At 43.6% G+C, this 22,277-nt stretch overlaps 1 protein-coding gene across 2 annotated transcripts; it reads right to left on the bottom strand.

Annotated features, from left to right (window-relative positions):
- Positions 1–3,959: 3,959 nt before the first annotated feature.
- On the bottom strand, positions 3,960–20,219 carry LOC311132289 (zinc finger protein 318-like). 2 transcript variants are annotated; one of them, XM_084165525.1, is made up of 11 exons: positions 19,686–20,210; positions 18,378–19,187; positions 17,012–18,191; positions 15,213–15,295; positions 14,998–15,097; positions 14,590–14,900; positions 12,221–12,250; positions 11,861–12,055; positions 10,937–11,036; positions 10,388–10,506; positions 3,960–9,294 (listed from the first exon to the last, which is right to left on the bottom strand). In XM_084165525.1, exons 1-11 carry the CDS (start codon positions 19,950–19,952, stop codon positions 7,321–7,323), a joined length of 5,169 nt encoding a protein of 1,722 aa, XP_084021651.1. In that variant the 5' UTR covers positions 19,953–20,210; the 3' UTR covers positions 3,960–7,320. The 2 variants fall into 2 exon arrangements, with proteins under 2 accessions (XP_084021651.1, XP_084021652.1); XM_084165526.1 differs by lacking the exon at positions 12,221–12,250 and having other exon boundaries at positions 19,686–20,219.
- Between the last annotated feature and the right edge of the window lie 2,058 nt (positions 20,220–22,277).

Genomic DNA, 22,277 nt, shown 5'->3' with positions numbered 1-22,277 from the left:
TTATTTATTATTTATTATTTTTACATCTGGCCCCTTTAAGAATATAGTTGAATAGCCCTGTATTAGAGGGTCTATCCAACTAAGAAAGTGGGAGGTACAGACAGAGAGTTGTGTGAGGTGGGTGCAGTGGGACAACAACAGAGGACTACAATAACAGAGGAGCCAGTCTTACTTTGAATACCTTCAGCTCTGATCACCAGTAGGATGCAGACTCCCACCGCCGCGATGTAAGAGGGCAACCCTGTCATCCTGGCACAGTGACCTTTAGAGACTTGACTGGGCTGGACTGCTCTCTGTGGGAGCTTGTTGGTCACCTCTGTGGGCTCTGAGGGTGGGCCTAGTCCCTTCCTGGTTCAGCACAGGGCGAAGAGGTGCCGAGTAGGTTTCCCCCGTTGGGGGAGTGGAGATACGGGTGAATATGTACGGGGCAGGGAGAGAGGAGGGGGTGAGGGAGGATGGGTACGATGGCACAAAAAAAATACTCAAATCTTCTTTCTCACAAGCTCGCTCGGTCCGAAACCCTGGAAAATTTGAGAGAAAAGGGAAATATTGTTAGGAGGAGGAAGTACAGTATAAACACAAAATTCTAGGACACCATTTTACAGCCTGGTTTTCCACGCACGTGTCACTGCAGAGAGTGACATGCCCTCTCACTGCAATGTCATGATCAAGTTTGGAGAGGGCAGCGGGTTGACACTGACAGCCAACCCCTATTTGTCTTCGTGAGCCCTCGACTGTATGTTATCAGATTTGCTGAGCAATTTAGCACAACTTGGGAGCAAACATACAGGACTGTGGTGGATAAAGAGAACAATGGTCGGTGGGGGCATCATTTTCCATATGTGTTATTTCATAGTTTTGATGTCTTCACTATTATTCTACAATGTAGAAAATAGTAAAAAATAAAGAAAAGCCCTTGAATGAGTAGGTGTGTCCAAACTTTTGACTGGTACTGTATAAGCAGACAATGAAAGCTCTTACAATATTTGATGATTACATTTCTCCAAAACAGGCTATAGGCTACATGTGCACTACCAAGTCAGAACAGTTAGGCTAAGTTTTAAGGGGAAAAGGGACCAAATTATTAGGGTGAGGCACATTGGCTACTGACAGCTTACTACATAACTAACACTTAGTATGACTTTCTTAGCTACAGTATACATATCTCCCTGGCATATTACATTATTTATGCAGCAGCATACAATACATTTTTGGACTCACCTTGTTGTGCTCACTTGAACAGGAAGGTGGCGCGGCGGTCCTTCGTGGGCAAATTTTGTCATCAAACTTTGTCATCAAAGTCTGGCATTCTCTGGATTTATGGTGCTATCAAGACAACTGGGACCTCTGAAAAAAACAAGGTTGAATCATGACGTCAGTGGTCTTCAGGTCGGAGCTCAAGAAAGCGGCCAGAGTTCCCGACTTGGAATTCTGAGTTGGATGACCGTTCAAAACTTATTTTCCCAGTCGGAGCTCGTTTTTTTTCCAAGTTCCCAGTTGTTTTGAACTCACTGAAGTCTGAGATATCCCAGTTCCGAGATTCCAGTTGTTTTGAACGCGTAAGAAGTCATGCTGGATTGACAGCATGGCCAATGTTGAATGTTTATCCGTCTAAGCTTGGAAAAGAGTCCCTTAAACCCAGACTTGGACCACACAGCCACTCCACTGCTTTGCAATGCTTAGCCACTGATCCCCTTCAAACCACTCATTGTTGAATTTGCGATTTCCAACTTGTTGTGTAATGTTTATGTCCAATGGCCGATGAGCACCGATACGTTTTATCTATAATTTCTCTTCATAATTTCTCTTCATATGACAAGGATTGAAAAGGATTTGCCAGTAGATTGTCGACTTGATTCATGATGATGACTGCTAGCTAAGATTTTGAAAGTATGATGTTGACATGATCTGTCCAATCAAAGCTACAGTAGATATAACACGTCATTTTATCTGTGGCCAATGACCTTGAGCCTTCTTGGATGGGCACTTCTAATGTAACTCTATGGCAGCACCCAAGGGGCTTGAATATTCGAGCTCTCCTCTTAGATTTTGCGGTGACATAGTGTCCCCATGAGTGACCGAACACTGAGCCAATCACGGAGCAACTAGAGAACATTACCAACCCCTACGCTCTGTATTTTCCGCTGACTGGCCCACCACCACAGAAAGCACTGAGCTAGGCTGAAACACCTTCATTTTGGAGCTGCCTTACTCAAGAAAGCAAAAAAGAGACCATGTTTGAATGCGGCTTTATAAACTCAATGATTATAAAGAAAATTACATTGTTTGCAAACTGATATGTGACACGTATTATTTCCAAAATAACATGCAAAACAGGCAACAACAAAAAATAATAATGACTGGTCGCCACTGACACAAGGCCAAATATACACTGGAGTTGCTTACCAAGAAGAAAGTGAATGTTCCTGAGTGGCCAAGTTACAGTTTTGACTTAAATCTACTTGAAAATCTATGGTAAGACCTGAAAATGGTTGTCTAACAATGATCAACAACCAATATGGCAGAGCTTGAAGAATTTTGAAAAGAATAATGAGCAAATGCTGCACAATCCAGGTGTGGAAAGCTCTTAGAGACTTACCCAGAAAGACTCACAGCTGTAATCGCTGCCAAAGGTGCTTCTACAAAGTATTGACTCAGGGGTATGAATACTTATTTAAATGGTTATTTCTGTATTTCACTTCAAATAAATGTGCAAACATTTCAACCAAAAAATATCACTTTGTCATTATGGGGTATTGTGTGTAAATGGATGAGAAAATCATCTATTTAATCCATTTTGAATTCAGGCTGTAACACAACAAAATGTGGAATGAGTCAAACGGTATGAATACTTTCAGAAGGCACTGTACTTGGAAAATGCAACATCCATCATGACAATTTATTGAAGATTTGTTGTTCATGACATACAAATACTCAGACTTTGTGAAGCATTGGACGCCATTTGAGCTGAGATACTCCAATGTATTCAAGGGGAATTTAGCCACCCTCAAGTCTGTCATGATAAAAGCACTTCATCCAAGACAAATCTGTTATTCTGTAAAATAAAGTAGTTTGAATGTCATATTCTGAATCAAAATAGCCCTACTGAGAAAAGCTGGATGCTTTAAAGTGTTCTATTGAACACAACATACTTTACTTACTGACAATGTGAAACACATCATACAACTATAGTCAAATTAGACATATTTCAACTATTTAGTCAGCCATTAACAAATTCACCAAATGCTTTAGAAATAATGTGCATTAGGGTGTCATAAGAAACATTAACAATCTTCAATAAACTATCATGGATTCTGAGTATATATACTGTATGCAGGCAGCTCTGCAACGGAAAATGATCCATACTAGCTTCAGTTCATAATCTCTAGAATATTATGTTGTTCTGAAATGGAGAATTAAAGATATGATTATCCAATACCTTTATTCTAAACAATATTGGGTCTATAGGAAGATGTTGGGTTTACCAAAGTAATCCCATACTGTATATGAGAAATGTTTGGCATGCATGTTGGCAATTTGTGCATATCTGTGCAGCACACCACTGGAAATAAGGCTCTCAAACAAGGTTTACAGTACTGTACAGCCTACAAAACTATAGCCACAATTTATGTAACCACTTACAATGTACTTTTACTTGTTAGACAATCTACTGGTAAAAGGCTGTGTGGTCTCAGGTTCTGTAGTGTCAATGCACCTGACCAACACCACCTACTGGACATGTTCCATACTTCCTTCAGGACTGAAGAGGAATCACATCTATGTACATGGGAAAGGATGTCAAAATGTGCCTAATTTGTAAAAAGATGGTAAGCATGTTATTGGCATTGATCAGTGACATAATCAATATGACAATGGGTTTACCTTCAAAATATTTTATTTGGCAAAGTAAATTACATTGGTTTGTGCAAGGTTTAAAACAATACATACACGTAAATAAACCAAACATTTGAGACCATGCTCCGAAGATTGGACAATGAGCAAGAATTCACATATGGTATCATTGGCGATAGAGTATTAACCAGTCAGTGTAATAAATGAATAGAAATGGGCATTTCAGTACAGCTGAATAATTATTCAGTGACATTGTAGACTGTATTGAGACAGAACAATATCATATGATATTCTGTCCCTGGATTAGCATAGCAAGTACATCAATTCACCTTATGTATAGATTGTATTGCCTTAAATTCTATCCACCTTCCACAGCACATTTACAGGAAAATCTTCATTGTTTTGATGCAAGTGGCCTTACCTTTTCTGAAGTGAAGACTGATGTCCCAGCAGGCTTTGTTGAAAATTACATTAAGTAGAAACTTCAGAGATGGTTTTTGCCAGACATTTGATCTCAAGTCCAGTCACTTGCTCTCAGAATTATATAATTCTTATAGTAGCATATAGCATAACTATGCTGCCCTCACCTTTGTTATACTACTTATATTAGGTTATGCAGAAAAAAAAGAATGAAAAAAACTTAAAATAAAAATCACTGTCAGGTCAGCCTAATTGGACACACAATGATGTGCGTCATTAATTTACAGTGCCATCGGGAAGTATTCAGACCCCTTGAATTTTTCCACATTTTGTTACGTTACAGCCTTATTCTTAAATTGATTCAATTAAACAATTTCCTCAGCAATCTACACACAATAACCCATAATGACAGAGCGAAAACAGGTTTTTTGAAATGTTTGCCATGAGGTCGAAGGAATTGTCCGTAGAGCTCTGAGACAGGATTGTCGAGGCACAGATCTCGGGAAGGGTACCAAAAAATGTCTGCAGCATTGAAGGTTCCCAAGAACACAGTGACCTCCATCATTCTTAAATGGAATTAGTTTGGAACAACCAAGACTATTCCTAGAGCTGGCTGCCCGGCCAAACTGAGCAATCGGGGGAGAAGGGCCTTGGTCAGGGAGGTGACCAAGAACCCGATGGTCACTCTGACAGAGCTCCAGAGTTCCTCTGTGAAGATGGGAGAACCTTCCAGAAGGACAACCATCTCCGCAGCACTCCACCAATCAGGCCTTTATGGTAGAATGGCCAGACTGAAGCCACTCCTCAGTAAAGTCTCCTGAGTGGCGCAGTGGTCTAAGGCACTGCATCACAGTGCTAACTGTGCCACTAGAGATCCTGGTTCGAATCCAGGCTCTGTCGCAGCCGGCCGCGACCGGGAGACTCATGGGCGGCGCACAATTGGCCCAGCGTCGTCCAGGGTAGGGGAGGGAATGGCCGGCAGGGATGTAGCCCAGTTGATAGAGCATGGCGTTTGCGACGCCAGGGTTGTGGGTTCGATTCCCACGGGGGGCCAGTATAAAAAAAAATATATATATTCACTAACTGTAAGTCGCTCTGGATAAGAGCGTCTGCTAAATGACTAAAATGTAAATGTAAAAGGCACAAGACAGCCCGCTTGGAGTTTGCCCAAAGGCACCTAAAGACTCTCAGACCATGAGAAACAAGATTCTCTGGTCTGATGAAACCAAGACTGAACTCTTTGGCCTGAATGCCAAGCATCACATCTGGAGGAAACCTGGCACCATCCCTACGGTGAAGCATGGTGGTGGTAGCATCATGCTGTGGGGATGTTTTTCAGTAGCAGGGACTGGGAGACAAGTCAGGATCGAGGGAAAGATGAACGGAGCAAAGTACAGAGAGATTGTTGATGAAAACCTGCTCCAGAGGTTCATCTTCCAACAGGACGACGAACCTAAGCACACAGTCAAGACAACGCAGGAGTGGCTTCGGGACAAGTCTCTGAATGTCCTTGAGTGGCCCAGCCAGAACCCTGACTAGAACCCGATCGAACATCTCTGGAGGGACCTGAAAATAGCTGTGCAGCAACGCTCCCCATCCAACCTGACAGAGCTTGAGAGGATCTGCAGAGAAGAATGGAAGAAACTCCCCAAATACAGGTGTGCCAAGCTTGTAGCGTCATACCCAAGAAGACTCAATGCTGTAATCGCTGCCAAAGGTGCTTCAACAAAGTACTGAGTAAAGGGTCTGAATACTTATGTAAATGTAGTATTCCATTACTTTTATTTTTCTAATAACCTGTTTTTGCTTTGTCATTATGGGGTATTGTGTGTAGATTGATGAGGATTTTTATCCATTTTAAACTAAGACTAACGTAACAAAATGTGGAAAAAGTCAAGGGGTCCAAATACTTTCCGAAGTCACATTGTCCTGCTCATTTCAGAGTTGCCCGTTGCAGCCACTCATAGTGAGCTTTTTCTTCAGAATTCCTTTTGACTGCAAGGGGCATACCATAGTGATGCTTTATGGTTACAAGGTCCGACTACAAGGTCTGAGAAATAAGAGAAAATGTTGTGGTCACTGACATTTATTAGAATTCTACTTTAGCAACAACAGTTAAAGGACAACCAGTTTGATTATATATTCACTAACACAGAATAGCATTGCACATAGTACAGTCAGTGAACCAATTGAAAGTAAAAAAGGAGCAACAATTCCAAGGTTATGTTCATGAGTATCTATATCCACATCTTCTTTTCTGGAGGGTGCTGTAAAGAGTGACAGATATTACATGGCGCAGTTGACAAATAAAATATTGTTCAGATATTTTGGTCCATGCTGCTCTACCTTACCAAATTCTGTTTTCTTCTAACTGTTTCCCTTGTACCTGTATTAAAATACCTTTCAATCATTTAAAGAGAAAATAACAAATTGCTTAAGAGTCTGAACATGGATGTACAGCAAACCATAGTAATCAATAAGCATGGTACTGTACATTACCTTAAGTAAAGAAAAGTTTTGATGAATGAAGAAATAATTCAACACAAAAGGCTTGCAGAACTGCAGCACAAGCTTCAAAATGTCTGAAGATTCATCACTTAAGAAAGTCTCAATTCTTTCAGTGGAAGTTTCACTCCCTTATCCATTCAAATTCGAGCTGCCTGCTAAGGCCACTAAGTTAAGCAGGTTGGCATTTATTGGGATGATTCATGTACTGGAGGCAAATCTGCAGTGGTCACTAAGTGGCACAGCCACAAAGTCATAAAATCAAAACCTAACCTTAACCACACTGCTAACCCTAACCTTACATTTTTGTTTTCATACATTTTTACGATATAGCCAATTATGACTTTGCAGTTGGCCCATCTAGCAGAAATCACTCAGTTCTGCATCCAGGGCAAGATTCATGACAATAAACATTAACCTGCCCAAGGCAACAGGGCTTAGTTTCCTAATCAGAGGGATGTGTTGGTTACTACTTGTTCCCCTCTAATGTACACCCTAATCCCATCAACTACCTTACCCCCCCCCGGTGTCTAGTTGGATCTGTTAATCAAAATTTAAATCAAACAGATCTAGGCCCAGCACTTCTGTTGGGAGATCCAGGGTCTCTGTTGAGATACCCAGGGTATCTGATGGGTTATCCAATTGTATGTGGGCATTCTCAGGTGCATCTTCCTTGGGCTGTGGGTCAGACCCAGTATAAGTCTCTATTGACTCCTTTGTGTCAGTTTCAATGGTGTTACTGTTGTCAAGAGCTGGGAGCTCAGGTTGGGTTTGCTCTGTTTGTGGGGCCGTAGCCTCCAAGGCTTCGCTGTTCTTTGAGTCATTCTGTGCAACTTTGGACTCTACGACTGCTTTAGTGGACATGGCAGTGCTGGTGGTGGATGTGGTACTGGCTGTGCTACTGCTGCTATAAAATATGTCAAATAAATCTTGGGCTTTTGCGGCAGCTAGGCTAGACTTCGGTTTCTCTGATTTCTTCATCACCTCACTTGGGGGTCTCTGCATGAAAGGAGGGGGTGTGACCATCACAGGGACATTCTGCTCACTCTCAGGGACTCCTGGTGCAGATACATCAGACTCCATGGTCATCATGGTCAGGACAGGCGGTGGAGGCAGGGGAGTCTTGAACTCGGGCATCACTGCTGAAGGAGTGGATGTGGGGGCTTGACTAACCAACTCCATTGTGGAAGCTTTGTTTTTGTCTGGTGTAAAATTGGGATCTGGATTCCCGGTGCCATCTGCTTTAAAATCCACTTCCTCACCACAGAACGCCTTGGAAATTATGTCTGCTGCCAGTACAAGGTCCTTTGTAGGCTGGTTCTGTATGACAGGCAGAGGTGTCACTCCACTGGCAGGTCTGATAGAGACAAAGGTGTTGAGAGGGGCCGGTTTAGCATAGACCCAGGGCCCAAGTCCGGAGGACTTTCTCAAGACTATGGAGGGAGCAGGAAGGTTTGGGCTTATTTTTCCGGAGTTGAAGGGTACCCATGTGTTAGCTGGGGGGATGACTGTCTTCCCTGACAGCTTGATAGCAATGCTCTTGGCTGCGGCCACAGACTTTGAAAACGCATCCGGGTCATCATCCTCTTCAGCATCTGCCTCATCTTCCTTCAGGAACTCAGCAGCCACTCTCTCTGCCTCCTTTGCAAGGTCATTTTCTAGTTTTTTCTTCCAGCTGAACTTCCCAAAAGCAGATGGAGCCTTCGGCTCCACTTTGGCTGTTTCCTCACTTTTCTTGCGCAGCTTTGCTCTCAATGCTGGATTAGGCCCACAGAACACTTTGGGAGGCTCACTGGGTTTCTCAGGCTCAGACTGCTTTCTAGATCCTGACTTCTCCTCTTCCCTTTGACGCTCACCCTTGTCTTTTCTTGATTGTCTTTCCTCCTTTTCATTCTTAGGTTTCCCTTCCTCCCTCTCTGATCTACACCTCTCCTCCTCTTTCTTGCTATATTTGGGGTTGGGTTCTTTCCCCTTACCATATCTGGACCGGTCTTCCTCCTCCTCATTATCCCTCCAACTAAACTTGGGTCTCTCCTCTACCCTGATCGACCTAGGCCTCTCTTCCTCCTCCCTGCGATTTTTTAACCTCTCCTCCTCCTTGCTATGCTTGTATCTCTCTTCATCCTTCTTATTGTACTTGGGCCAATCTCCCCCCTCCTTGCTATGTTTATATCTCTCCTCCTCCTCTCTCTTGTTGTACAAAGACCTCTCATCTTCCTCCTTTTTGCTGTACTTGGCCCTCTCCACCTCCTCCTCCTCCCTCTTGTTATATTTGTACTTCTCCTCCTTTTTGCTGTGCTTAGCCTTCCCCTCGTCCTCTTTGTGTTTGAACTTCTCCTTGTCCTTTTTGCTGCGTTTATGTTTCCCTTCCTCCTTCTCTTTGCTCTTTTTGGATTCTTCCTCTTCGTGTTTGCGTTTGAGCTCAGAGTGCTTTTTGTCACCAACTTCCAACGTGAGTCCAGCCTGACGATCCAGGTTCCTTCTCTGTTCGTAGAGTGGATACTCATACATTTGTTTCTGGCAGAAGGACCAAACACATATGTAAGTCATTAAAGTGAAATTTAAAAAAACTGCCCCTAAAATTAGACTTAAAGGGACAGTACATCCAAATTACAAAAACAAGTGTTCTTACCTGGTAGGCAGTTTATCACAAGGACAGAGTGCAATCCACAATGAGTGTTTACCTAACCACCTATACCAAACACTAACATTTTCTAACCAAAACCCAACGTAAATCAATATCAGCATGTTTTAAATTTCATGCCCAAATCATCTAATAAATTCAAAACAAGTCATTGAACTTGAGACTTTAGGATGGTGACAATGGCTAGGTGAACATACTTAAAACTTGTATTACAGCCTCTACTTGAGGAAAACATAACATTTAATAATTTAGGTGAACTATGTCTTTAAGCTACCCAAAGTAGCAGACCAGGGTTCAAATAGAATTATAAATACATTGGGTGTTTGCTTGAGCCTGCCTGGAGTGCCAAATGAACAAGATTTGTGGGACTATTTTATGGTTTCCATTGCACCAGGCAAGCTCAATCAAGCACTTTTGAAATATTTCAGATACTATTTGATCATAGGTCTGCAAAGTAGACAAAGACGACTGTGTGCACAAAGCTATAACAAATTCAGTAGTAGTGCTAACGACATAACTTGAGGAAATTGCATGACAGCATTTCCCAAACAAAGCTTTAGGTCGCTTTCACATGTCCCTTGTATGATCAGGATCCTAGAGCGTTTGGTACCCTGATCCTTGCTATAAAGCATGTGTGAAACACAAACAAACCCTGGCTGAAACAAATCATGGACCTGCGTGAGTAGCAGGTCCAAGATCCCGGACAACAGTACCAGGTATTGTGACACAGCAGCACGAGTCACGTGGAACTTTTTGCCCGTTGTAAACAAGCTATCTTAGTACTAACGTCATGTTGAATGTATCTCACCCTGAAACAGTTATTTTCAAGTCCTGTGAAAGTAAAACATTTGTAGAATTCACAAACGCGCCAGGAAACCGAACTAGGTTTAGACATTTCAAATGTGAAAACATCCTTAATGTAGTCCTAGTGAAATAATGCCCTACTCCTAACTAGTAATGGCCTACCTTGTATTTCTCATTGTGAGTATGACTCGTGGCATGATCTTCAGCACAAATTGCATCCCCGTAAAACTCCTCGCACAGCTGGCAATAATATCCCCTCACAGGTACCAAAAACTCAGATCCTATGAGAGAAAAAGATAGAAGTTTTTTTAAAATACCTGATGGTCACAGGGAACAATCATTGATTATTACCTTTACTGTGCTCTCCATGGAAGAACCTGTTATCAAAGTAGATTGTTATAAAATGTAGGTCCATTCCTTGGAGAGTATAAGAAGTACATTCAGTAAACATAGACATATAACATCAACTTTGGTATATAGACATTGGTAATTGACTAACAGTTGCCCAAAATATGACCCCCTTTACATTGCATATAGAAATCAATTTTTATTTCTTACTTCTTACGCATAGTTTTGTATTCAGTGACTGCAAACTGTGGCAGTGATCCAGCACAAAGAGCCTAAAAGTAAAAGATTGCTAACAACGTTTAACAGCACATTACAAATATTTAAAAAAAGGGAAATATATAAAACAGAAATCTAAGTTTGTACCTTTGGCAGGTTTAGTCATTTTCTCTCCTGATGAGTACATCTTATTCATCTCAATGTTGGAGGAACTTGAAGCCCACGGTCGATTGTAAGGATCCTGAGTCTGCACAGTGCCAATGAAAAAAGAATGCATAACCATTTGCTGTAAAAATACAAGGGACTGCACAGTTCAAATGAAGAAATGCCACGTTGGAAAGGTAAAAGGACATTTGACCAGTGATGGGGGACAAAGACCAAGAACAGGAGAACGCATTTTCATGATAGTAAACAAAAGCTCTTCAATTCACTGAGTATGACTGAATATCCAAGAAGGGTCCAGCTGCAGCCAATAAGTCCTCAGCACAATGCTCAAGAGATCCTTGCAGAGAACAGCCAATAGGCTTTCCACATCACATTCAGGAGTCTGCTGCATTCCCTTTCAAGGTAGCTAACTATCTAGCTAGCGGACTTCATAGCTAACAGGGCCTGTAAAGAGATGAGTCCATCCAAGTGTTTAATAGATAGCAATTTAATTATCAAGTTAAATGTAAACTCAACTATCTAGCTAGCTAGACAGGATCAACTCAAGTGTTGAATTGGATGATCATTCCTTTCCCAAACCAAATGACACAATGCTAGCTAATAATGCATTATAAAACATTAGCTCCGGCCATGCAATCTGATTGATTATCTTGAGCTCCAGTTGTGCTGGTAACGGCATGAACAGCACAGCTACCTGACCACTCAATCGCAAAATGTATTATTAAGACTTCTACATTAAGCAACACTGTCTAGCTAACATGTTTGTTTATTGCGTAGCCTAGCAAGGATGGTTTGGTTGTTCTATGTAGTCTGTACGGTATGTGACTGGTTCCACAGCAGGACTCCGGAGTGCGGAATTGCTGCAGCTGGAGTCTTATTGGAACATTCTACAAATGGTACACAAACCTTTCGATGCGATTTGCTGTGCAAGTGTGTGAAAAAATCGAACATGGAACCACAAGTGGCATTGCAGCTTTTGCACCAGTGGTTCCCAGCGTCATAGTATTCAAACAGGTCTGCTGAAGTCTCGGGAGGCTGGGTACTGGCGGGGGCTTTCTTCTTCGGTTTTATAGGAGAGGCTCTTAAGGACAATGCTGCTGCCTAATGAAGAACAGAAGTTGCACAAGTCAGCAAAAGAGCTAAATAAGCCTAGAGAAAGCAGGCGAAAAATACTGAAAGACGGTATTAAAAGACAAAATCGATGTTCGATAAAGAAGAGACAATTTTACGATGATCCCCAAACATTGAAGTTTCAAAAACTCTTACCTTGACGACATAGGCGATCTGTGTTCCAGCCTTGAGGGAGTTACTTGGATTATATCAGAGAATCCTGTTTTTAAGGCTAATATTTGACTCGTATTGTCATATTCCTGTATGCTTATCTCCACCAATTAATGGTCAAAATTACATTTTAAATACTGATCTGTGAGTAGAGCAAAAAAGTTGTGAGAAATGAGTGCTGTTCACAGACCATGAGTGGAGTGTAAACATAAAGTATGATATTTCAGGAGATTTACTTCTCGCAACAAAACAGCTACAATTCAGAGTTGAGTTTCCAATGAGATCCATTTGACTTTTGTGTATTGTCGTCTTCAAATGGTACATATTTTCCATATTCAATAACTTCAATTATTTTAATTGAATACCCATATTTAAGTTTTAAAAAACAAATTAGAGATACACCATCACCCTATTAACGTTTTCATTTTTTTTTAAACAAAAATTTGAAAGAATTTGAGCCAGTGGAAAGGATTAAAATAGTCCACATAATTGGGATCCCTCTATGTATGCAAAGTATTCATCCCAACTAATCGCTGATCTCCTAGCTAGCCTACATATTGATGGTGAAAATGTTCTCATGAAATGACAGTTAAATTACAAACAACTGGGGAAAAAGATGTTCATCTTTCAATTTATGAATGTAAACACCCTAAATCCAAGCTTCTAACACAAACATCTTACCTGAGTTTGGAATCTCCAGAAACTCATTCAGAGAAAAAGCTTGACATGGTTGTGTTCTTTCATAAACAACAAATACTGTGCGCTCTGAAAAATATTGTAAATTGTAGGATGAGACATAAAAGATGTACCCCTAAGCTTAATCACAACTTTTTGCCATATGTAACTGAACAGGTTTCCACATAGGTTGCAGGTATAAAACACATTCATTTGTAAACATGCATGCATTTGTAGACCAGTTATGAGATTAGTTGGGTCAGACATTGGCATACAAAGAGGGAACTTTTAAATCGAGGAGTCAAACTATGCCTCTTGGACAACACCAACAGATGACATAGCACACGGTTCGTCCAGGTAAGCCGGAGCAGTTTGTGCACCACACATTGTTTAACCCCATATATTATGTATAAGCAGAAGGCTGAATGCCAGGTACTCAAAGCACACTATATATACACACAAAAGTATGTGGACACCCCTTCAAATTAGTGGATTCGGCTATTTTAGCCACACCCATTGCTGACAGGTGTATAAAATCGAGCACACCGCCATGCAATCTCCATAGACAAACATTGACAGAATGGCCTTACTGAAGAGCTCAGTGACATTCAACGTGGCACCATCATAGGATGCCACCTTTCTAACAAGTCAGTTCATCAAATTTCTGCCCTGCTAGAGCTGCCACGGTCAACCGTAAGTGCTGCTATTGTGAAGTGGAAACGTCTAGGAGCAACAACGGCTCACCCGCGAAGTGGTAGGCCACACAAGCTCACAGAACTGGACCGCCGAGTGCTGAACCGCGTAAAAATCATCTGTCCTCGTTTGCAACACTCACTACCGAGTTCCAAACTGCCTCTGGAAGCAACGTCAGCACAATAACTGTTCGTCAGGAGCTTCATGAAATGGGTTTCCATGGCCGAGCAGCCGCACACAAGCCTAAGATCACCATGCGCAATGCCAAGCGTCGGCTGGAGTGGGGTAAAGCTCGACGCAATTGGACTCTAGAGCAGTGGAAACTCGTTCTCTGGAGTGATGAATCATGCTTCACCATCTGTTTCAGCATGACAACGGCCCCGTGCACAAAGCGAGGTCCATACAGAAATGGTTTGTCGAGATCGGTGTGGAAGAACTTAACTGGCCTGCACAGAGCCCTGACCTCAACCCCATCGAACACATTTGGGATGAATTGGAATGCCGACTGCGAGCCAGGCCTAATCCACCAACATCAGTGCTCGACCTCACTAATGCTCTTGTGGCTGAATGGAAGCAAGTCCCCGCAGCAATGTTCCAACATCTAGTGGAAAGCCATCCCAGAAGAGTGGTGGCTGTTATAGCAGCAAAAGGGGGACCAACCCTATATTAATGCCAATGATTTTGGAATAAGATGTTCGACGAGAGTGGTGTCCACATACTTTTGGTCATGTAGTGTAATTACTGCTTACTGGTATTTAATGGATCAGACAAGGGCAAGTAGACATTTAAAGCAAAACCAGACCTTTTGAATAGTTATTCAGGAAGTCATTTAGACTCATACCCTAAAATAAAGCAAAGTTTAACCGTCAATTTCTGCAGAATAATTACGTTTCTGCAGCAATAATGTACACGTTTTTGTAAGGTTCAAGGTTTTACCAGTACTTCAGCTCTCTGGCTTGTGCCTGGAGCAGCTTATGGAATTCTACCTTAGCAGAGGCCTGGACCCCAGGTGATTTCTCTCGGCTGCGAGCGCGCTCCTGATTCTTCTCCTTGTCTGGAGGTGGTGGGTGCTCAAGGTCCCCAGAAGCCCTACCCTCTCGCCGGGGCTTGTCAGTTGGTTGTAGACCGAGAATTAGAGCCACTTTGTCAAGCTCGGATCGTTTCTTCTCTGCTACCTCGTGCTCGTTGCGGAGCACAGCAATCTGAGACATGACTTCTTCCTGGAGCCGACTGATGTCTGACAGTAATGGGTCCTTATGGCCATCTTTTTCACGCCGCTTTTTGCGCAGCAGCTCCCCTACAACGACAACAATAAAAATTTTATCCAACTGTTGAAAATTGACAAAATAAAAAAACAAACAAATATAGCGAAAGCAATGAGATGATTGAAGTACCTTGCTGTTTTCGCAATCTCTCCAGTTCCTTCATGAGATAATCTTTCTTCTTCATGCGGATCTCTCGGTCTCTTCTCAGTTTTTCACGTTCTTCAAGGACCTACATAATGCAGGAGAATCATTAGAGAACTAGTGTATGGAAAGAACACAAGCCAAAACAGCATCAAATGACAATAGGCTTCAATTGAATTTAAGTGGATAGCTGAATATGCCACCTTTTGTTTTTGGCTTTCATTATTTCTCTCTTCTAAAACCCTCCTGTCCTTGCCATTATCCTGAGGGGCCATCTTTGACGATGCTATAAAGGAACAATGTACAAAATTAGACAGGAGTTACATCATTAAAACTAATGCATACAGTGCATTTGGAAAGTATTCAGACCCCTTGACTTGTTCAATATTGTTACGTTACAGCCTTATTCTGAAATTGATTAAATAGCTTTTTTCCCCTCATCAAATCGACACAAAATACCCCATAATGACAAAGCAAAAACAGGGTTTTATAATTTTGAAAATGTATAAACATTTTAAAACTGAAATATCACATTTACATAAGTATTCAGACCCTTTACTCAGTACTTTGAAGCACCTTTGGCAGCGATTACAGCCTCGAGTCTTCTTGGGTATGACGCTACAAGCTTGGCACACCTGTATTTGGGGAGTTTCTCCCATTATTCTCTGCAGATCCTCTCAAGCGCTTTCAGGTTAGATGGGGAGCGTCGCTGCATAGCTATTTTCAGGTCTCTCCAGAGATGTTCGATCAGGTTCAAGTCTGGGCTCTGGCTGGGCCACTCAAGGACATTCAGAGACTTGTCCCGAAGCCACTCCTGTGTTGTCTTGGCTGTGTGCTTAGGGTCGTTGCCACAGTCTGAGGTCCTGAGCGCTCTGGAGCAGGTTTTCATCAAGGATCTCTCTGTACTTTGCTACGTTCATCTTTCCCTCAATCCTTACTAGTCCCTGCCGCTGAAAAACATCCCCACAGCATGATGCTGCCGCCACCATGCTTTACCGTAGGGATGGTGCCAGGTTTCCTCCAGACGTGACGCTTGATATTCAGGCCAAAGAGTTCAATCTTGGTTTCATCAGACCAGAGAATCTTGTTTCTCATGGTCTGAGGGTCCTTTAAGTGTCTTTTGGCAAATCTCATGTGCCTTTTACTGAGGAGTGGCTTCCGTCTGGCCACTCTACCATAAAGTCCTGATTGGTGGAATGCTGCGGAGATGGTTGTCCTTCTGGAAGGTTCTCCCATCTCCACAGAGGAACTCTGGAGCTCTGTCAGAGTGACCATCAGGTTCTTGGTCACCTCCCTGACCAAGGCCCTTCTCCCTCGATTGCCCAGTTTGGCCGGGCGGCCAGCTCTAGGAAGTCTTGGTGGTTCCAAACTTCTTCCATTTAAGAATGATGGAGGCCTCTGTGTTCTTGGGGACCTTCAATGCTGCATAAATGTTTTGGTACCCTTCCCCAGATCTGTGCCTCGACACAATCCTGTCTTGGAGCTCTACGGACAATTACTTCGACCTCATGGCTTGGTGTTTGCTCTGACATGCACTGTCAACTGTGGGACCTTATATAGACAGGTGTGCGCCTTTCCAAATCATGTCCAATCAATTGAATTTACCACAGGTGGTCTCCAATGAAGTTGTAGAAACATCTCAAGGATGATCAATGGAAACAGGATGCACCTGAGCTCAATTTCGAGTCTCATAGCAAAGGTTCTGAATACTTACGTAAATAAGGTATAATTTTTTTTTTTTATATATATATAAATTTGCAAAAATTTCTAAACACCTGTTTTCGCTTTGTCATTATGGTGTATTGTGTGTAGAATGATGAGGATATTTTAGAATAAGGCTGTAACGTAACAAAATGTGGGAAAAGGGAAGGGGTCTGAATACTTTCCGAAATCACTGTATGTGCTGCAGTTTCATTAATCACTAACAAAAAGTATTTATTGAAGAGGAATTAACAAGTAATTAAACATCCACTTATTCACAATGCCATCAGTTTGTTCTCACCCTTTCTTCCACCCCCCTGGTGCAACTCTGGCTGGATGACTTTAAGGTATGGTCTGTCAAACGGGGCTTTCGGAAAATCTTCAATGGGAGATTGAGGCGGCATGCCCATAGATGGAGGTGGGTACACCGGCCACTGTTGGGGCATGTAAGGCCAGTTCCCATACTGCCCATAGCCAGGAGGTGGATAGTTGGGAGGTACCGGACCATGTCCCTGGGCTTGGGCGTAGGCAGGCATCGAGATAGAAGGGTGGGTGGGTGTCACTGGAGTAGTTTCAGTCTTCACCTCTCTGACGCCTCGAGTCGTCCCATGGGTGCTGCGCCTGTCAGATGGGGGTGACTTCTTCCGTCTCCTGCTGTTTTCAAGGCTGCTGCTCAGGCTCCTGCTACGACTGCTCCCATTACTGGAGCTACTCCCACTGTGGCTCTTACCCCTGCTCCTGTCTGAGCTTCCTGAAGAGTCACGGTGACCCCGCCTCCTCCCAGGACAAGGTGAGGGGGTTTTCGGAGGGGGCCTCTTTCCATGCAGACGCTCCTGAGTCCTGGCAGCCATCTTGCTGATCTCCATCACCCCCAGATCCAGCCCAATGGTTTTGAGGAGGTCCTGGATCTTCTCGTACTCCTCCACGTCTTGCTTCTCCTTCCCTTCCAGTGGTCCTGTTCCTAGTGGGAATTCATTAGGCTCTTCAACCTTGATATTATAGTCAGGGGTGGCAGAGGACCTGCTTTGACGCTGATACCTCATGTCCACCTGTTGCTGACAAGAGTTTCTCTGATCGACAATACCAGGATGGCCCTCTAGGTGCGGTGAGGCGCCATAGCGTGCCGGCTCACTCATAATATCACCATAGAGCTCTGACAGACTGTGCTGACAGGGAGCTTCTTCTGGAGCCGGAGCCCTGCCCCTCTCTAGATCATCTTCATCACCATAAAGGAATTTTTCCTCATCGTCAATGTCTGGTACCTTCTTCCTTTTCTTCTCCTGCTGTGTAGATGCACCTCCCAACAAGCCAAGGATCCCTGCAATCCCACTGGGGTCAAGCCTGCCCTGGGCCATGTGTGGGTCATCTCTCAGTTCTCCCAGCATGGTGGCCAACATGTTAGGGTCCATGCCTTTCATAGCTGAGAGGAGTCGCTCTGCCTCAGCCTCACCAGCAGGGATAACTCTTGGAGAATCACTGTTCTGCAAAACAAAAACCAAATAATAATATATGATGAACAAATTAATAATGACAATCATTTGGATAAAAGAAAAAAGGTCATTGTGGGATGTCAGGGTTAGAGTGAGTATGAAGATGGGTAATACCCTACACAGCTATAGGCTACATAATTAATTTAACACAGTAATAAAATGGCATATGTCCCCTACCTGCACAAATGAGGGGGAGTCAGTCTCCGAGTCCATGTGCCTCTTCAGGATGGACTTTGTGGGCATGTTCATGTCTTCCATCTCTTTGTGGCGACGGGCCAACTCAAGCGCCTTGAACCTGCTCATCTTCTTTATCTTATTACTGCCTCCCCTGCTGCTCCTGCTACTGCTACTGCTGGTGCTGCTAGTACTGACACTGCGGCTCCTGCTCTTGTGTGGACCAACACGCTTTGCTCTGCTCATACTGCGGGCCCGTCCATAGCTTTGGCCACGACTCCCGCTCCTGCTTCGGGACCTGCTTGGCGGACGGCTCTTGCTCCGTCCCCCCATTTCAGTGCTACGGCTTCGGGCCCGGCTTTTACTCCGTCCCCCCATTTCAGGGCTTCGGGCCCGGCTTTTACTCTGTCCCCCCATTTCAGGGCTGCGGCTTCGAGCACAGCTTTTACTCTGTCCCCCCATTGCAGGGCTGCGACTTCGGGCACGGCTTTTACTCCGTCCCCCCATTGCAGGGCTGCGACTCCGGGCACGGCTTTTGCACCCTCCCCCCATTTCAGGGCTGCGACTACGAGAACGGCTCTTGCGCCGCCCCCTGATTCCCGGGCTGCGACTACGAGGACGGCATCTCCCTCTGCTGGGACTCTGCCTCCTGGGGCCACAGTCGTCAGGGCCATCATAACTGGACCTCTTTGGCGGGTAAGGAGGGTAGTCTCTTGAGGGTAGCCCTGCCCCAGGTGGTCCAGTCAATTCATTGCCCACAGTGATTACCAGACTATGGTCTGTGGGGATGCCACCACGGGGAGATTGAGATCTCTATTGACAGAATCAGATTTGTAGTCAAATTCCTTAACTGGGGGGGGCAGTATGAAAAAAGTATGAAAATGTATGCACTCACTAACTGTAAGTCGCTCTGGACAAGAGCGTCTGCTAAATGACTAAAATGTAAATGTAAATGTAATCAGTTTCATCCCACTAAATTGTTTTTGACAGGATTTTTAAGTTATTTGACACAGCATTTTGTGCAATTAATGCATTGCTCTAGTAAAAAGGAAATACGAGCCAGTGCAAGGGAGGGGAGTAACTTCCAGTAACGCTGTAAACAATAATTGCACCTGCAATTGTAGCTGGTTAACAATAAACAGTGACAAATAGTTATGATAACTAGCCTAGTTAGCAAGCTAACCAATGCGCTATTCAAAAAGACAACATAACATGCACGAATTGTTTTTGATATGTACATTTACCAATGTAATTAACAAGTGGCAGACTAGTCAGGTAGATAGTATCCTGCACATAATTATTTTCACTTACTTCTCTTGGGGGAGGGCCGCTGCCCCAGTATTCACCGCCTGAACCTCTGTGACTTACTGAACCGGGAGAAGGATACCTCCTGAGAGGTGGAGAACGCCTGTACGGGTCTGGAGGAGGCCCGTCATGGTAACCCTGAAACGGAGGTCTGGGCCTGCCTCTTTCTTCTCTAAACCGTGGCCCAGGATAAGGCCGGCCAGGCGTAGGACCACGGCCCTCGCACGGCTGCGGGTACCCTCCTCGAGGTGAAAGAGGCCCACCACGATACATATTTTACTGTTAAATTGGCCTTTTTCCTATCAATTACAGCCACTTACTACCGCACTGATTTTATGCACATTTACTTTTTCTATTACTTACTACTGTCTGCAGTTGGTGATAACAAATTCAAGCTACCATGTAGCTATTTGCATTTGACCAACTCTGCGCTCACGGTGTTGTGATTTCCGGCCTGCTTGGACCTTCTTCTTTGGTATACTGGCGGTCCGCAAACAAACGTGAAAGATGCATGCCGCCACCTACTGTGCTGAAGTGTGTGGTCGATCAAGGTTTACATACTATAAATCATCCTACCAAATCCTTCTTCTTCGATGAGGTTTAACGGCGGTTGGCATCAAATTTGTTGCATTACCGCCACCTACTAGACTGGAGTACAACTCCCTTGTATTTTGCTTGAAATATAAAATAAAGAAATATAAAATAAAGAAATACTCTAACACTACACTCACAAATTATTAATATTATTAATAATTACCACCACCCTACTCCACTCTTTAAATATATTCATTCCTACTTCATGCCCTCAACCTGAAATGATGGGACATCACCACTTAACACTCCCTGTAACTCTTCTGATGTCAAGTCTCGCACACCCAAATACCTCTCTGCAGCTGCCACCACAACCTCAATTTTCTTCGACTTACGTTCCATCCCTGCAGTACAATTAATAACCATTGCTATAAATGCTAAAAATCCAATCTAACTTTAACATGTGTGGTCCTCTGTAGCTCAGCTGGTAGAGCACGGCGCTTGTAACGCCAAGGTAGTGGGTTCGATCCCCGGGACCACCCATACACCAAACATTTATGCACGCATGACTGTAAGTCGCTTTGGATAAAAGCGTCTGCTAAATGGCATATTATTATTATTAACATATATCACTTGTTGGCCTATGGGCTCCCGAGTGGCACAGCGGTCTAAGGCACTGCATCTCAATGCTTGAGGCGTCACTACAGACCCCCTGGTTCGATTCCAGGCTGTATCACAACCGGCCGTTATTGGGAGTCCCATAGGGCGGCGCACAATTGGCCCAGCGTCGTCCGAGTTTGGCCGTCATTATAAATAAGAATTTGTTCTTAACTGATTTGCCTAGTTAAATAAAGGTAAAATAATAAATCCCTCTGTACTGGTATATATCTACTACTCTCACCACTCCTCCCCCTTGACCCATCTTCCTCTACTGCCTCAGCATATGACAACTTCTTCACTACTCTTACCCTGGAAACCTCAACCTGCCTCTCTCGCACAGGACATTTCTGATCCACAGCCCCATGGGCACCCCTACAATTAGCACATACCACTACTATGCCCAATGATACACATTCCTTTGTCTCATACACTTCTCACACCTTGGAACCTCCCTCCTACACACTGCTGCCACATGCCCATAAGTTTGACACCTGTAACATCGTAAGGTATTTGGCACATAAGCTCGTACAGGATAACTTATATATCCTAACTTCACTTTATCAGGCAAAGACAACTTCAAAACTCAAAAGAACAGACAATGACTCTTCTGTTTCCCCACTCTCGCCACCCTGTTTGCGTCGCACCAAACGACGAGCATCACAAACACCGGGAACCTTCCCCTTCAGTTGGTCAACTTTTACATTTACTGCTACCCCAGTAATCACTCCTTTCAATGGCGCCCTTTTCTTGAGAGCTAAACAATTCACAATTCTTTCCCCCATTTGTTTAACTCTGAGCGCCTTCTCCCTCTGACCAACAGAAACACAAACAATTATCACTAGACCACTTCTGGTTACCCTCACCGATTCCACTATACCCAGCGCTTTTTTCACCCATCCTGAAACCACAAATGGATCAGCCAAAAGGCAAGGGTCCACTTTTTCCAAAAACTTCACTCCTACTGTCACAGACAGACTCATCTTTATCCTGACCCTCTGTGCAAGCCTCGGGCTCCGAGTACTTCACCACACCTACTACCTCCGATACTTCACCCTCAATCACTTCCATTTCTCCTCCTGTCTTCAGCTCACTTTGCTTACATTTCCTACCATTCTTCTTTAACAAACCTTCTCCCTTTTTCCCGCCATTTTTTACAGACTCAAGCTCACAATCTTCCTCCCTCTCTCTCTTAGACCTCCTCTGCCTCTCTTTTTCCCTCCATTCCTCCTCCGTCATCCAAGTATACGTTTCCTTATGATAATACTGCACTTCTCCTGACATACATCTGTTTCTTGCTTTCTCAAGGGACGCCATTTAGGAGGCTCTCCCCCTTCACGCCCATCAGCAAGCTTACCAATCTTCTGACTTTCGCAAAGAGTTCAGATCAACATCTAGCTCTTGTACTGC

The sequence above is a fragment of the Coregonus lavaretus genome (assembly GCF_964263955.1).
Source record: "Coregonus lavaretus genome assembly, chromosome: 1".
Classification (NCBI taxonomy): domain Eukaryota; kingdom Metazoa; phylum Chordata; class Actinopteri; order Salmoniformes; family Salmonidae; genus Coregonus; species Coregonus lavaretus.
Note: the sequence above shows the minus strand (reverse complement) of the source record. Positions and strands in the feature narration are given on the sequence as shown.

Bases quoted from the DNA above. Each gene is read 5' to 3' on its own strand.
- LOC311132289 (XM_084165525.1), bottom strand. From the start codon at position 19,952: ATGTATCGTGGTGGGCCTCTTTCACCTCGAGGAGGGTACCCGCAGCCG. The intron at 12,251-14,589 runs GTAGAATTCCAT...AACTCCCTCAAG, and splicing joins GGGTCCAGGCCTCTGCTAAG to GCTGGAACACAGATCGCCTA. The intron at 9,295-10,387 runs GTAGGCCATTAC...TCCTTCTGCCAG, and splicing joins CTCACAATGAGAAATACAAG to AAACAAATGTATGAGTATCC.